The following is a 17535-nucleotide window of genomic DNA, read 5'->3' on the forward strand; positions in this document are numbered from 1 at the left end:
ACGTATGGACACCAAGGGGGGAAAGCAGGGTGGGGGAGGCGGCGGTGGTGGTGTGATGGATTGGGAGATTGGGATTGACATGTATACACTAATATGTATAAAAAGGATAAGAACCTGCTGTATAAAAATAAAATACAAAAAAAAAAAGAAAATATTTAATTTAATTGTCTCCATTTATCTCACTACCATATCCATTCTCATGCTTCCAAGAAATAAGTGTGACCCTGGGCAAAAGAAAAGAGACAGAAGTTTCTTTGGGAAATGAAAGGTCCCATCGTTTATTATTATTTGAGTTCAGGTTGATTTATTCTTTTTCCTGACCTCTCTTCTGTGTATATTTTCTTTCCTTCCTACATTGGAGACCATCAACCCATCACTTAATGTCAGGCAAGAAGAAGAGGACGTGGTGCTTTCACAGGCACTATAGGAGCTTAGATATGTACCTCTACTTAATATCTGCTCTTTAGAGTTTACAGGCCTTGCTGTCTTCCTTCACACTTCAGAAGTTAGCCGTTAATTGTAATGTTAACCAATATAAAAGACTAGAAACTAAAAGCAAGAATGTGTATACTCTCTAGGAAGTTGTATCTTGCTGGTTTTGTCAAATTGCCTCCTTGTTTCTTGTCTTTTCTCAGGCTTTCTGTGACATCCACAATACGTGCTACAAGTTCTTCACATTTTGTCGTTTCAAGGCCAGTTCAAAGGGCTCAGCGAGCATTAGAGAATAATTATTGCAACCAGTTTTTATTCCTTATCTCAAGATAAGAAACACATAGTTCAGATTTCATCTATTAGAAATATTTGAGACAATACCACCATCATTTAAGAATACAGGAGATAATCTGTGCTGTGCTTTTCTAATGTTAGATAGCAGGCCACGTCATTAGGGAACAAGGAATGTTCTCATTGTCAGTGGAGTGACTTGGGTGCGATTTTGGGAAACCCACCTTTTATTCCCTATTATTCGTTTTAATTTCACAAACACTGGGATACTCAGATTTGAGAGCACCATTTCTGCCAAATTCAGATTGAATATTAATGATTTTCATTATTATTAATTGGTGCCACTTAGCTGTCTGTTGATGGGAATTTGGACCTTGATTCACACAGTATGTTTCTGAATCAGACTATGTTCCCCAGTGGGCTCTTACTGTGTGTTTATTTTGATACATGCCATCTTATTTTCATAGCTAGAGCCTGACCAAGAATTCTTTATGCCCTTAAAGTTTTTTATGCTCGAGTAAAGAAAATTTTGTCTTTCTAATCCCCTTTCTCTAGTTCTCTGTACCTTAACTTAAAGAAAAAAAAGTATTCCAGTTTCTCTGAGTGTTAAGTATTTTCTTTTCTTTCCAAGTATTTCTACTTAAGACTGCACAGAAATTTTGAGCTAGATAGGTGCCTTTAAATGTCTGTACAAATAGGTAATATCTGTAGCACCTTTGAAATTAGGGCACGTGTGGCATTTTAATGTTATTTGCTCCTAATATGAGATATTAGCAATAATATAATACATCATCCAATCCTTTGATGGAGATTCTCATCTCACTTGTCATATATCCCTCATATATCTCCAAAACAGGAGCAAGTTTTATTTCTCTCTTTCTCTCACAAAGTTAAATAAATCATTATTAAAGATACCGGTCTTATCTTGAAGGCAGTGCAGAAACATTTTATTATTTCATACAACTACGTTCATTTCTTTGGTTTATATATAAAACTCTTTCAATAATAATCAAAATCATTTCTCAATCCGTTTATAAGGGTATGAAAACCATACTACTACATCTTTATGATAAGGTGTGGCCACAGAAAATCAAAAATAAGTATGTGACACTCTATATATGGAATCTTTTCTGTGCACAGAATTATTTGTTTTACCACATTTCTGCCTTTCTTTGACACATTTATATTTATAGAAATAGATTATGGGAAAAGAATATGAAAAAGAATAGATATGTATCTGTGTAACTGAATCACTTTGCTGTACACCTGAAACATTGTAAATCAACTATAAAAAAATAAAAAAAATTTAAAAACTAAAATAAAAGATTCTGTATTGATCGTAAGATAAAACAAAAGTTTTTGAATATATATATATATATATATATATATATATCTCATTAGTAGATTCCCTGGGGATAGCAAACCAACATATGGATTTCAAAAATTTATTTCTAATTTCTTTAGCAATGAAAGGTGATGCATTATTGGAATTTATAATAATTGTTTAATACCATAAAATGCTCAAAGGACTCATAGGGGTAGCAACAATCAGGAGTTAAAATGGTTTTACTCCAGCGTTGGACTCAGCCTCATCCGTTAATCTCCTGTGTCAGTGCAGTGTTGTTATAACAGCTCTAAATGGCTTAAATCTTAAGTCACTAACATTAGCCTTATATTTTCAAGGTATTAATATTAGAACCAACCAAAATCTATCAACCTTCGTATTTGTCTCTCAACAATGAAGTGGAGGAAAAGACAATATCTATCTGGCACGTACTTCCTGATGACAAGGTAAATTGTGCAATTATTAAGACAAGAGCATTCGTAGCAAAGGACTTTAGACCCTTCAGGCATTTATATATTCCAGCAAATATCTGCATTAGTTAAGAAGAAATAGCTTCCTGTGTATTTATCTTGGCATAAATACATTCTGTAATATAGAAACTGTTAAATTTTGGTTATGGATTTCACTCACTTAATAAAATATAATTCAACTGTTTGGATTTTTATTATAGATGGCATAGCCCTCCAAAGGGCACCCAAAATGGGATTGTTTGTGTTTTGCAAATTCATGCTATAAATTAAATTATGTGCCAAAGACCTGATACTTAAAATATATGATTTAAAAGATTCATATCTTAATTCTAGGAAGCCTGTCAGAATAACGCTATTTCTAGTCTTACACTGGTATGATTAGAGTTATAATTGCATCTCGGCGGTTGGTTATAAGAGTAGCTGCTACATTTCAGGTTAGCCACTGACTTATGCGCTGGGTATAACATGAGGTGGGCCGCGCTGCCACTGGTTTTCAAAAGAATCTTAAATGCTCTCGTTTCCACTCATAACCATCATTTGGATAATCCTTACATTTCTGTATTTCATCAGTTTTAATGCATGTACAAATCATCCTACTATTTTTAAAAAATAGAAACTTTTCAAGAGCTGATTCCAGTCCATAGGATAAACCACAGAAATGAGGAGTTTGGCGGCAAAGTAGTTTTGTGGGTTTTTTTGTAATTACTTTGTAAAATACCCTTGTCATTTTCCTTAAACATCATCCGTGCACTCAACAAATCTTTATGGAGCACTTAGTCTGTGACAGGCACTACCAGGCTCTGTGTTAAGCACGAGGGAAACAGTGTATACAAAATAGGCCAGATTCCTGCCCAAGAGTTTACCTTCTACTCAGGGAGCCAGAAGATAAACAAATAAATAAAAGATATAGGCATATTAAATGGTGAAGAGCGGGAAATAAAGCAGAAAAGGGAATGAGGAAGTCTATTTGAGGGTATGGGGTTGCAGTCTTTTAAAATGTCAATGTCAGTTTTTTGAAATGTCTTTTGAGTCAACAGACCTGGGCTCAAATCCCTTGGGCAACATGGCATCTCCAAGCTGCGGTGTTCACCTCTGTGGAATGGAATAATAATAATAATATCCACCTCAAAAGTTGTGAAAATTAATCAAAATAATGTAGGTAGAGTATACTGCACAGAGCCTGGCATATAATAAATGCTGAGTGTATTTTAACAACAGTAACAACAACAGTAATAAAATGGCGGCAGTACGCAAACCCTAACATTGAAAACCCAGAATTTAACCCTGCTCTTCTCCTTAGATGACATGGCAGCAATCATTTGGGAGGTTGTTCGTGTTATATTAGGGAACTGTGATACTGCAATTTATAGTAAGAAATATATATTTGATCTTAGTCCCTGTTTCTGCCACAGAGTTCCTAAAACCCTTGAATTTCCTGGGTGCTGAGAGCCACAGAGGTGTCTTTTGTTATGTTAATGAGGTGATGTTTGGAAAACACCTAAGGATGGGGTCTGGTTGCCAGGGGAACCAACCAGTTGATTAGAGGATTGAAACTTTCATCCCCACACCCCTGACTTCCAGGGAGGGGACAGAGGCTCTGGTAAATTAATTGAACCGAAGGAGGGGGTCCTTGGAACCTCCAGTCTCTACTCCACTTGGAGTCATGCCATCATGACGAAATTGATAATGACTAATATAACTATCTATTTGCATCTCATTAACCTTGTTTTAAAGTACACAGTGTCTTATTTACATTATTTTAAATTATATGCATACTTGTTCTCATAAGCAGAAGTAGAGTAGCCATCCACTTGAAACTACAAAACCAAGAGAGGTTAGAGACATGAACGTTATTAGCTGGGAGAGATTTTCAGAAGCTTGATTGGGAAGAGCAAGGTTATCCAAGGACACTTGGAAACAGAATGGGGCTAAAGGAATTAGCGATTAGCCAGGCCCTGAGAGTGAGTGGAGAGCCAGAAGTTATTTGGAAGGCACAAAAAGAAGAGAAAGTAAGCCAGAAACTTTTGGAAAAAGAGTACTATTTCCAGTTGTCATTATTTTCTTTTTCTGGAGGTTCTATGTTCAATACAGTTAGCCTTGTTTTGATTCTCTTATGTTTTGTGACAATTGTAGAGACAATTTTTATATTATGCTAAGAAGTATATTAGGATATAAATTAGTACATTAAGAAGATTTATAGATTTAGGCTGTGAATTGTCCTGCTTCCATTTTTACCATCTTTTGATCAAGAAATATTACATTTGCATTGTCCCCACTGCCTATTACCTTTAGTGCTAAAAATAGTCCTTGTTCAAAAATGTAAGCTTTCTTAAATCAATCTGTTTCCATTTTAAATTCTTGTCAGTTTCTTTGCAAACCCTCCTTCTATCCATAGTGTGTTCATTACCACTGCCATTTTCTCTGTTTTTTAAAATAGAAGTGATATAACTGGAATGAGGACAAGCAATGAAGATAACTTTGTTATTATTTTATTAGTTTAAAGCAACTGTAATGGCTATAATTAAATAACAGATAAGCAACAGGTTTAATAGGTCTTACTGTTAAACAGGAAGTGGATTTTTTGGTCATAGAATGTTTAATTTTTTTCCTCTGAAAGTGGAACAACAGAGTGTTGCTTTTCATTTATCATATTTACCTCTTTACTCCCTCTCTCAGTATTTTCATTCTAAAATGTGGGATGAACAGTTATACGAGCTAGTATATACTTTATATTGCAATTTTCAAAACTTTAAGGTCATTATACCAAGTCCCAAGAGTTCAGGGAGTCTTCGAGAGTTACTCTATGGTCAGGGGCAAATTAATTGAAATCCCAGTCTTTTAACAGCTCTCCCTGGTTGCTGCTTAAAGTAAGTTGGTGCTTGAAGAAAGTCTGCATGAATACATGAAAGAAAAACCTAGACTGAGGAAGAGAGAAGTTATTTGCAAGATATTTTAAATCATTGTTATTTAGAATTCCCCTCCTTTGAGGTTTGAAGCTAAGCACTCCTGGCCTATCTGGTGGCTTCTCAGGCCAAGGTCACAGGGTCCCAGTGGAGGACTTAGTGTTGACTCCCCTCCCTCACTCCAGCTCCAACCAGTGGCCACTCAGAGAAGACCCAGGAAATTTCTTAGGGGAATATATTAATCCCAGATTCTAGATTTTGATGATATGATGCTCTCATCCATCAAGGAAGTTTTTAACTACAAAATTCCCAACTAAAAGTGGCTTAAGTAATAAGGAAACATTGTCCCATATTACAAGAACTTCTGAGGTAGATCATTCTGGGGGTAATTTCAGTGGCTTAACAGTGTCAGAATTCTGGTTGGCTTCTCTGTGTGCTCTTGTTTTTTCTCTTGTGGTCTTAAATAGCAACTCCAAGCATCACTTCATGTGGACAGCATCCAGAGAAGGTTAGGGCCTTTCCCCTGGACCAAAAGTTACATCACATGTCCATGCCTAAGGCAATCACCAGCAAGGGAAATGGGCTTACCATGGCCGATTTAGGGAATCAATTTCACTGTCCCTAAACCTTGCCACCTGAACCTGAACAAAATTCATTTTTTCTTAGCAAAGAAGGAAGGGAATGGCTGTCGCCTGGGGAGCCAGCAGTGTCTGCCACAGGAATTCCTACCATCTTAGCTCAGTATTAACTCCTTGTCTTCATTCTTGCCCTAGCCGGGGCATAGGATCTGAGGCTAACCAGTTCCAAGAAAATGGTGCTTGTGCTGACTGGATTAGGTTGAGTGTTGGTTTGGGGCTTGTTGGGGTTAATTATCACTCCAGTTCTGCCTCTGCTCTGCCCTTTTCCCCTGATTCCCACACGGACCCAGAAGACTTTTACCTTACCTGTTGGCTTTTATAGCTCACCAGCGCCTCTCTGTGGTGAGAGGCAAGGGAGGTGGGGAGAGAGGACTCCTCATCCCAGATCACTCCATCTCAGGCCCTGGGCTTTGCACCACTGAAATGGAACATTTCCTGGCAACACTCACAACCTTCCAGGAACCTAAAATTCTGGAAATGCCCTACTTCTTTCCTACAAAACCAGCCCAGTCAATCTGGGAAATCTCTCCTCAGCTGTTCCCAGAACAGGGCTGATGGAGAATAGATTTTACCAGGGCTGTCTTGCAGGTGTTTGTCAGTTGCTGTGTTCCGTCGCAGGTTTATACACTGCCCTGCCGGCTCCGTACTCAACCCCACCTCCTGATCCTGGGGATGGCCTTAGAAAGCAGCTCAGTTGCAGGCTCTGAGGATAAGGCGGCATTGTGTGCAAGGAGTGTGCAGGTAATAGCTGCAGCTCTTGGGTCACATATTTTTAGAAGGTCACCTGAGGCCGACAGGATTTAGAAGCAACTTTCCAAATTACCAGCTGAAGCTGCAGGCTGCTGTTTTAATTTAAGTCCCTCTGTACTCCTGTTAAGAAAGCCGCATTCCATGAGTACCTTTCTGTGGTCTCTGCCCTCTCTGGGCCTCGTGCACAGCAACATTTGCTCTGTGTTAATTCAGGTCGCATCCCCATGACCTGACTGATGTGCATTGAAAGTAGTTTTTTAGTAAATCTACTTCGGGTTTGAGAGGATCTATTTTTAAGTTGCATGGTCCTAGCAAAGAACTAGGTGCTGTGGATATAAATTGTGGCTTTTTGAGTTGCTTTGGCCAAAAGGAGAGTTCTGGGCCATCTCAGAGCCATGGGCTTCATTACCCATTTCACTAGCCCAGCCAAGACCTCAGCCTCTGGCAGTATTTTAAGTGGGTGGATAAGAGCTTGTTTCCCTGGTTGTTTTACATTTACAGAATTGAACTGCGATCAGAATTGACTACAATACAGTATTTGAACTGCAATCAGAATTGACTACAAAACAGTACAATACAGAATTGACTACAATACATGTATCAACTCCTTTATTTCCAGAAAAATATTTTTGTTATTAATTCTATTCAATATATTGTTGTCACAAATATTTTTATAGGGAATGCCATCTAGCTTGTCATTTATTTAATTTAGATACATATGAATTTAATACTAATTTTAACTCAGATTTAGTAATAAGCTCAAGAAATAAATTCCCACATTTTTTTTTCATCTTGGCCCTGTAAATCATGCATGTTTATCATATGATAATTAAATGTCTTATGTTTAAACTTTATTAGCATATTGACTTTTGCATAAATTAGGTAACAACACATTGTAGCAATGATGGAGACCATATACATGTGTCTACACACATACCTACTTGCTGAACTATTTTCTGAAGAAATAGAACCACCATTTTAGTCAGAAAATGTAACTAAAGATAATTCAGAAGTAATTATCTTTAAACCTTGAAGAGATTTTATTCAAATTAATGTTTTTCTTTCTCAGAAAAGAAATATCGGTCGCCTATAATAATTGAATTACCTTGATCACTGGGTTTTTTACTTGAAAATTTCAGTCTCTACAGTTATTATGTTAATCTGCTAAAAATCAAGTTTTAGAATTTAATGAGACTAATTCTCCTAGGTTCTCTTGGAAGCTGTTTTATTGAAGTACAGAAATTATTAAGTAGAGTAAATATCACCCTTGTGGCTTGAGAATGAACTGCAGTTTCCATCCGGATAGTTTGTCTGTGAAGAATTATGCACTAGGAAAAATGACTCTGTATATTTTTAAAAAGTAATAAAACAAAATTACTGTCATGTTATTTTCATTTGGATGACTCACCCTTTGTTGTTGTTGTTCTTCCCCTGTGTTCTAGAAAGGTATACATGAGTGGAATTTTAGTGCTTCTTCTGTCAGGGGAGTGAGGTAAGTTTCCTTGGTGCATTTCGTTTACTTAGAAGATGTTTTTCTAGAGTATGAATGTCTTGGATAGGACTTGTAGTCATGATTTAAAAGCGCAAAGAACTTCAAGAATCCTTCTGTTGATGAAAATGCTCAGCCTTCTTCAGACTCACTATCTCCATTACAAAAAGATTTGCAACAAAACCTTCACTGTTTGAACTGACTCTGCACTTGTCACCTACTTAAAATGTGGTGGCAGAGAGATAAATGTGAACTGTGGACCAGAGTCAAGGTGAGGATAAAAGTGAGCTGTGTGGGGTCCTCTCTAGCTGGGTTTATGTTAGAGAATGGTTTTTCTGGTCTTTTGGTATCCCAGGAACTAATCTCTCTTTAGATGTATTGAAAACATACATATCATCTGCCAGGTTGTGTCCTGTAGCTAATATTAATATGGTGAGATTATGGGAATTCATTTTTCTATGACTTTTCCTGAGGTCACCGTTAATGAAGTGTTCTTGAGGTTACAGTGTCTCCCTTCAGTTCTGACATTGCCATCATAATGCCAATTCCTGGGGTTTAGAAATGAGATTTATTTCAGAATCAAGAGCCACTGGTTAAATGTTTACATACTTGTTCTACAGAAGTTTATGAGACACCACCTCTTGCAAATTTCAAACCAAATTAGTTGTGTTTACTACTGTGTGCCCCATATAAACAGAAATGAGAAAAATCAGATCTCTGCGTGCCAGTTATACAATACTCTGTTGCTTTTGGCATAATAGTAATTGGTTTTGTTGGAGCATATGAACCGGCAGAGTCGTCTGGGTCACTGATAATTGGAGTTTGCCTGGTAAAAACACCCGTTACCTCATGAATGATGTGAACAGAAACAGGCCAGACTGACTCATTATATATCTTTCCAATCCATGCCTTCTCAAATAAAGCATTACTCTCTTAATATTTAATTTTTAAGACCAGTCATTAGCAAGACATTACTTATTGCTGCCTTTTTAAGCCATCCATCTAGGAAAGTATGGTAAATATAAATTTCACTTTATCAGCATGGAATGATTATATGCAGCTACTGTTGGTTTATATGTTGAGAACCTTGAGTTCCAGTGTGTGACTTCAAAGAGAGCTAACTTTTCTTGACTTCGTCCTCTATAAATAGAAGACAAACTATAGAAGAAAATCCAGCTGTCAGCAGTTTGTCTTGCATCAGTTTAGGACTTGCTCAGCTCAGTCAATGGGCATTTATTGAGCACCAGCTATCTGTCAAATGTTGAGTCCTCTTCTGCTAAGGATACACAAAGGACTAAGACATGAACTCTGCTCTTGAAGCACTCACAGCCCAGCAAGGCAACACACATTTAACAACTAATGACAGTACAGTGTGAGATTAACAGACATATGTTCAAAGACCAGAGGGGCAAGAGGAAGTCTTTCTGTTTCAGGTAGAAGTAGTGAAGGGAGAGAGGGTAAGGTCTAAGGTGGGCCTTAAATGGTGAATAGAATTTCTTTAAAAGGTCAAAAATGATGTGCATTCCAAATGGAAGGAACAGCAGATGCAGAGGCATAAAATAGGGATTGGAGAACTATATAGCCCACAGGCCAAATACGGCCCGCTGCCTGTTTTTGTAAATAAAGTTTTATTGGAACTCAGCCATGTTCATTCATTTATGTATTGCCTAAGGCTGCTCCAACAGCAAAACTGAGTAGTGTGGCCTACAAAGCTTGATATATTTACTCTCTGGCCTGTTACAGAAAATAGTTGCCAACCCTTGGCATAAAAGAGCATGGCCTGACTGGTAAACTCAAAATTGTTTCAATTTCTGTAAAGCAAACGACTTGCTGAGTCCAAATCAAGTGCTGTTTCATATTTCTTCACTCCTTTATAATCTCAACAATAATGAGGTGCTTAACCTGCCTCCACACATTGCCTTCCTAGCTTCAGAAGCATTTTATTGTTCGACACATCTTACGGAACCAGAATCACCAAGGTCAGTAAGCCAGTTGATATTTACGCTTTTCTTTCGAGCACACAGTTTAGTGCTACGGCAGGCAAGACCCCTTCCCCATGCTAAGTTGTAGGACACATGGCTTGTGTGCCTACAATACCCCAGAGCAACATTATCTGCAGATACAAGCAGGAGGACAATTCTCAGAATATTAAATAATTTTAGTGTTGTGGTACAGGGAATGTCACTTTTTAAAGTGCTATTTATAACATTTTGGTATAAACAACACTGATATCATAATTGGGACTGAATATAAAAAATATTTATTTTTCATTACAGTACATGGAAGTATTGAGATTACTGTGAATAATTCTTTGTTTGTTTCAGTATTTCTAAATTTGAAGAACGATGCTGTTTTCTTTATGTGCTTCACAATTCTGATGATTTCCAAATCTATTTCTGTACAGAACTTCATTGTAAAAAGTACGTATTAGTCACTGTTTATGTGTGAAAAAGACTGTTCTTACCTGATCATTACTTTTAATTAATGAATGAACATGTAGCTCCTGTAAAGAATTCATGGCCATGTGCTTATATAAATATTTCATTTGCACTGATATCTTATAATTATGTGCCATGTTTAACTGAGAATTTGGGGACCTTTCTTTAATAAATCAACCTTTTTCTTAGTCGTAATTTATTTTTCCATAGACAAAACGTTAACCAAATTTACCAGTTAATTGCCAAGTGTTATGACTCGTTTTTAAAGTGCTCATGTATTATGTGATTACCAAAATTTTCATTCTTGAATTCTTTTGAATAATCTCACCATCGTCTGCAACAGTGGCTCCTAGCTCTGGTTCATATTAGAATCAACTGGTGGGCTCTAGAAAGTGCCTGAGCCCGACCCTCGGTGAATTATATTGGATTTTTAGGTGGAGGAACAACTTGAGCTAAGAGCCAGTGATGTAATCTACACCAATAAAAGATAATCCAAAAATCCATGGACTGCATTGTATGTTTGGGTTAACCTCCCTGGGTATATTTGTCTTGGGCTAATAACTAAGTACTTCCTGGTCCCTTAGAACACAGTGACTAATTGTGGGGACCTATAGAAGTGCGTGACAATTTAGACACCAAAGTGCAGGTAAAAGCCAGCATGGACTTAAGATTTTGCTGGGGGTTGTTCTTTCAAATAATCACTATTTGACCCCATTATAAATGATTGATATGCTAGCTGCAATATACAGTCAATCATTTTTATCTTGGTACCAAAAATATGTATGTTTAATTTAAGATTCTTAGCTAGAGTTTTATCTTTATTATTGTAAAATGTGTAGTAAAAAGACTTGGAAATAAGAAAGAATTCCTAGCACATGTATGGTCGACTTTTCTACTTAGGCTTGAATTCTCAAGGCTATTCATTTGTTTCAGTGATAATTATAGCTAAGATTTATGGAGTACTGACCTCAGACCTCATATCTATTTTAATTTTCAAATAAACTTTATTAGGTAGGTAATATTAATATTTTTGTTGAAAAGAGTAAAAGAAAAAAATAGAGTCTTGGAGAGTTTAACTAGCCTATAATCATATATAGCCAAAAAGCACAAAACCCGGGATTTGAACCAGGCGCATGTTACTCCAGAATCCAAGCATCTAAAAATTACACTGTACTCCCACCCCACTAGAAGTGTTATATTCTACTTAGAGAAGTTGGTGTTGAAAATTTTTGTGTGGGTAGCTGATGGAAGTCTTTACCCCAAATCTTAAAGTCTATCTTTAAACCTAGAATTTGTTTAGGTCTTTCATGTTCTTCCTTTTGGTTGAACTTGCTTTTGTCTGTAACTCATCAGGATATGTAATCTTCATCAGAGCATACCATCATTCTGATCAGGTTTGGGATTTTCCTTTCTTGTCTTTAACCTCCAAAGAATGTATATATAGAGAAAGGAAGAGTGAGGAACTAGGCATCACACACAGACTCCATAGAGAGGCTTCCAACTCCATAATGGACTTTGTCTATTTTGTTCATTGTCATATTCCCAAAGGCCAGAACAGTTTTTTATCCTAGTGGAAACTTGATGAATATTTGTTGGATGGATGGATGGATGGATGGATGGATGGATGGATGGATGGATGGATGGATGATAAGAGGTACTGTATAAGAAAAGGTTTTTTCCTTCCTATGTAGGAAAAAAACCAGTTCTTCCCTACTGTGTTTCTTTCCCGTGTGTCTCCTTTATTCCTCACACAAAACACTTCATTTCTGACATTTCTGGTCCCCAGGTGTTTGGAGGTTTTACCCCACAACAAACAATTCTCTGTGACACCTACAACTGAACTCAATCTACCTGGAGATAGAGTGAGATCCCACAGGTTAAAGGCTCAGTCCCATAAGACTGTTTCTTCCCCTGACTTCAGATGCCAGTCACAAGCCCAGATTATCACCTGTGCTTTAGATATACCGGCTATAGATCAGAGGTTCCAATGACCCCCTTCTTGGGTTCGATTAATTTGCTAGAGAGGCTCACAGAACTCAGGGAAACACTTACTTACATTTACCAATTCATTAGAGGACATGATACAGATGAACAGCCAGATGAAGAGATGTATAAGGTGAGGTCTGGGAGGGTCCCCAGTGCAGGAGCTTCTGTCCCTGTGGAGTTGGGGTGCACCCCCCTCCCTCTATGGGTGTGCCCACCAACCCAGAAGCTCTGGACCCCCTACTACTGGGGTTTTATGCAGGCTTCCTCATGTAGGCATGAACAGTTATTAACTCCATTTCCAGCCCCTCTACCCGCTCTGGAGGAAGGGGGGGGAGTGAAGCTGAAAAATTCCAAACTTCTAATCGTGGCTTGGTCTTTCTTTTGGCCAGCCCCCATCCAGGAGTCCACCCAGAGTCGCTTCATTAGAACAAAAGATGCTCCTGGTTCTCTATCACTTAGGAATTTACAAAGGTTTTAGGAGCCCTATGTTAGAGATGGGGTCTTACACAAATATTAGGACACAAGAGATGCTCCTAGTGTTCTCATCGCTTACAAGGGTTTTAGGAGTTCTCTGCCAGAACCTGGGGGCAGAGACCAATATTTATTTTCTATTATCTCATAGGCACAGAGATAGCATAAAGGTTCTGGGTTGTGTTAGGGAAACTTCTCTTGTCACACAGTAACCTGCTGTTCCCTTGGACTGGCAGTGCACGGCATCACCTGCCTGTGAGATCATCAGCCCCTGTTCATAGTGCCTCCCTTACTCCACGTCTGGGCTAGAAACCATTAGCATCCCTTCTGAATGGATAGACACAGCTAGCGTTGCAGAGGGAAGATCTGTTTCTTACCATAATTTTTGGGGGGAGCTCTGAAGTGACCTCTAGGGGGAAAAAAAAAAAGGAACTTTACAAGAATAGTTCCTGAAGAAAATGTTTGTCACCAACAGAAAGGTGACTTCTGTCACAAACATATAAGCTAGCCATTCCTGATTCCATCAGTGTTTTGCAGACTGTATATATGGGACCCCACATGTATGACACTGAGGTGCTCAGGCAGAAGATTCAGTAACTGAGATCAAATGTAGTGGCCAACACTGTGTCGCAGAGTCAGCTCAGAATTTAGAGACACTATTCCAGAATCTGGGTATTTTTGTTATGTCCCATTAAAAATAGTAATGTTAACAGCAGCAAAACAATAATAGCTAATATTTAATGAGTGCCCTGTGCTGAGCACTTTACAAGTATTACCTCAAGTCATCTTCACGACAACCTATAAGATAGATACTCATATTCCCCATTTATAATTAAAGAATGAGGCTCAGAGAGGTGGAGAAACCTGCCCCAAATCATGCAAATACTAGCAACCTTGGTATGATATTCAAGTCCACATTCTTAACATTTCTATGACCTTGTCTAGCCTTACTGTTCTAATTCTATAACATATCGTGTTACTATTACTTGAAGTGAGGCATTAGGTCAGAAATTTCTGGCAAATCCTACCAAAAATATGAAAAATCATATTTTTCGCACTGATGCTGATATTTTGTTTATTGCCTGACTCTTCTAGGTCCCATTTTTTTGCTCTGAAGTCACTTTGAAATGTGCTTGCTTATATTTAATATCTTATGTATTATGAGTGACCACATACCAATTTTCATTGCAGGTTTTTTGAAATGGTGAACACCATTACCGAAGAGAAGGGGAGAAATACAGAGGAAGGAGATTGTGAAGGTGACTCCCTGGAGGTAATGACTTTGGTTTCTGTGTTCATTTTACTAAATTTCTCTGTGGCTAATTTTTTAGAATGAACTATTTAAAGCTTTACTGAGGGAAAGGGGTGTGTGTGTGTGTGTGTGTGTGTGCGAGCTTCGTGAGTAGTGATGAAGGGTAGAGAGCTCAGCCAGAGTCTGTAAGCTTTCCCTTAATGTTTAAAAGCAGCTTCTAGAATTCCTTTGGTTAAAAAGGGCTGAAAAGCAAACATTGGAGAACTCTTAGTCAGGAATACTGAGTTTTTGTATCTTACTCTGATAGTGAGTAACTATGCTTTATCTTTGAGGGTGTTGATAACCCTCAGTGCAAGAGTCACAGTGCCCTTACACATTTTTTATTCTCCTCTGAGTTATGTTGCAATTCAGACAAGCAAAATTCAGTGAAAATTCTGAATGATAGGACCGTTCGCAGTCCTCGTTCGCATGCGTATGCAGAGAACCTGAAACAATGGAAGATTAACAGGATAAAGAGAGGAGGTGACAACAATCACCCCAGAGCTGTTGCTCTCCACCGCAGTGCTTCTCCTTGTGCCTCCTAGATATAGTACGCTGCAGACACCTATTTTTCGACTGTGTCCATTTTCTCCATCATGTCTGTCTGCTGCGTATAGCACAGCCTTCAACCACAGTGAGGACAGTGCTGGGGACTTTCAAGAGAGCTGATGCTCGCACTTGAGCATCTTCAGTGTCTGAAGGATGACACTTCTCCAGGCATGGTAGTGGGCCTCTGTTTTCTCCAAGCCTTTCCCAGTGTATGACTTGGGACCGAATTCTGAATCCAAGCAATATTGAAAATTACATTTCTGATGTTAAACTGAAATTGAAGAAACTGGAGCACCAACCTGACTGGTATACCTGGTGTATTAGATCACTTCGATAATGTCATCTCATAGGCTAGAAGTTTTAGGTAAGCATTGAAGGAGTAGGGTAACAGTCGAGGGGAATTTAAATATAATAACCAATTGTCAATTCTGTCTGTAGTTAAGTTCTATACTTCTCTAGCAGTTGTGTAGCTTTTGATATTCCTGGGTAAGCCTAAGCCTCTTTCATTTAAGTTATAAAAAGATGATAGACCTAATTTGGAAAAAAGAAATCTTCCCCACGCACTAGCTTGCTGTCTACAGGAGTAATAGACAATGCTTCCTATTTGTTATGCTTTATATTTTGCACTGTTATATTTTCTTATTTAAGTGATTGTGGTTAGGAGCTAGATCTCTTGATTTCTGCATCAGTGCTCTTTTGACTGCACCTCATTATCTCTGTGTTTTTTTGGGTTAAATTTAGAATCACTTGATACATAGCAACTGCCAGGGTAAAAGTTAACGAAGACAATGAAAATGAAACCGTTTCATTAGTAATAAATTAGCAAGTGGATAGACTTCAAAATCCATAAAGTTATTTTACAATATCATAAATTGCTGGGTTTACAAAAGTAATAACAGTGATAGCTATCCTTTATTTCATACCCTTCTCTGAAAAACTAAATCCATCTTACAAAAAATACACATAGCACAGAGAGGCTATGGTAGGCATGTTAGACAAGCTTGGTCTTCATAATTGATTGAATCAACAGTTCAGAGACTCTGCTTTAGGAACTCATTTAACCCTATGCATTGCATAACACGGCTTTAATTGCCTTAGAGTTTGTGGTGAATCTGGCCAGCTGATTTTCCTAAGACTCAGTCTCCTATAATGTAAAAGGGGGTAGGTAGATCACTTTTCAGAGAGCTGTCAAGAAGATCCAGGGTCAAGATCTCCTGATCTGTGTGCAGTGGTACTAAATGGGGTGGATTTTGTAAGACACCCTTCCTGATCAGACAGTTCTCCTGCAAACGCTGAGAACACTCACCAGCCAAATATGGAGGAAAGTGCTCAGGTTTCTTCTGAGGAATATCCAGAGAGTTTTAGTAGGTCTACTGACCTCACAAAAACCAGCTCATACCATAGTGCTCTCTGATTCATCAAAGTGCTCCTAACTCACACTTCTCAAGAAAGCACAGGTATACTATTCTTTAAAAAAAAAAAATTATTTATTTATTTTTATTTGGTTGTGTCAGGTCTTAGTTGCGGCTTGCGGGCTCCTTAGTTGTGGCATGTGAACTGTCAGTTATGGCATGCATGTGGGATCTAGTTCCCTGACCAGGGATCGAACCCGGGCCCCCTGCACTGGGAGCGCAGAGACTTAACCACTGCGCCACCAGGGAAGTCCCACTATCCTTTTAATGTTAGAAAAACACTCGTGTACTTCTGTGCTTTGCATTCTATCAGAATAATTTAAAGTCTATAACATAGAATGGCTTCTGCAGTATTCCCAGTGGACTGTATAGTCTACACAGTGAATTCAAGAGTACTTGTTTTAAGTACTGAAGTAATATTTTGGCTTAGTTTGCCATTTTGCCACAACTAGTGACATTGGTGACGTTGTAGTCTTGGGTGTTCTGTTAGCATATTAATGAATGGATACGGTGATGTGCTGGGCTGTGAAGATGATGACATCCATCTTGGCTCTCCCTCTCACGGAATGTCCCTTCGTAGCCAGAACACCTATACAATATGAGTTATTAAATAACCTTAACTTACATTTTTACATAACTTATGATAACTCCATTATACCCTTGATCACATTTCTTAGCTATTTCAACATTCTCAACTAACATTATTTTTTCAGTATTCTAAATATTTGATTAAAATGAGTTCCTTAATTTCATTACCACAAACTGAACTCAAACTTCAGCCCATGAATGACATAGCAAAAATAATTCCTCCTCTTCCCATTCTTTATAGTATAAACAAGAAGGATTACTTTGGAGATTTGTATGCAGAATAATTATTTTCTGATCTTTACCTTCATTTGAGATAGAATTAAAATTGTTTCAATACATGTGTCAATTATTCCTGAAGCCTTTGGGTACCTTGGCCCAAAACAAAATTAAAATGTTGGAAAGGTCAGATGCTTTTAAAAACTTTTTAACTTCACTTGGGGTGGCATCAGCATTTGGCAAACATTAACTATTAATGTGGTTCC

At 38.0% G+C, this 17535-nt stretch overlaps 1 protein-coding gene across 4 annotated transcripts in view; it reads left to right on the top strand.

Moving 5' to 3' along the window:
• Nucleotides 1-17535, top strand: part of MAP3K5 (mitogen-activated protein kinase kinase kinase 5) — a 227139-nt gene that overhangs the window by 143664 nt on the left and 65940 nt on the right. For all 4 annotated transcript variants that reach the window (XM_036871441.1, XM_036871443.1, XM_036871442.1 and 1 more), the window contains 4 exons: nucleotides 2407-2514; nucleotides 8272-8321; nucleotides 10643-10738; nucleotides 14405-14486. In XM_036871441.1, coding sequence (XP_036727336.1) covers nucleotides 2407-2514; nucleotides 8272-8321; nucleotides 10643-10738; nucleotides 14405-14486 — 336 coding nt within the window. The remainder of the gene's footprint in view (nucleotides 1-2406; nucleotides 2515-8271; nucleotides 8322-10642; nucleotides 10739-14404; nucleotides 14487-17535) is intronic.

This window comes from Balaenoptera musculus, chromosome 12 (genome assembly GCF_009873245.2).
Source record: "Balaenoptera musculus isolate JJ_BM4_2016_0621 chromosome 12, mBalMus1.pri.v3, whole genome shotgun sequence".
Lineage (NCBI taxonomy): Eukaryota > Metazoa > Chordata > Mammalia > Artiodactyla > Balaenopteridae > Balaenoptera > Balaenoptera musculus.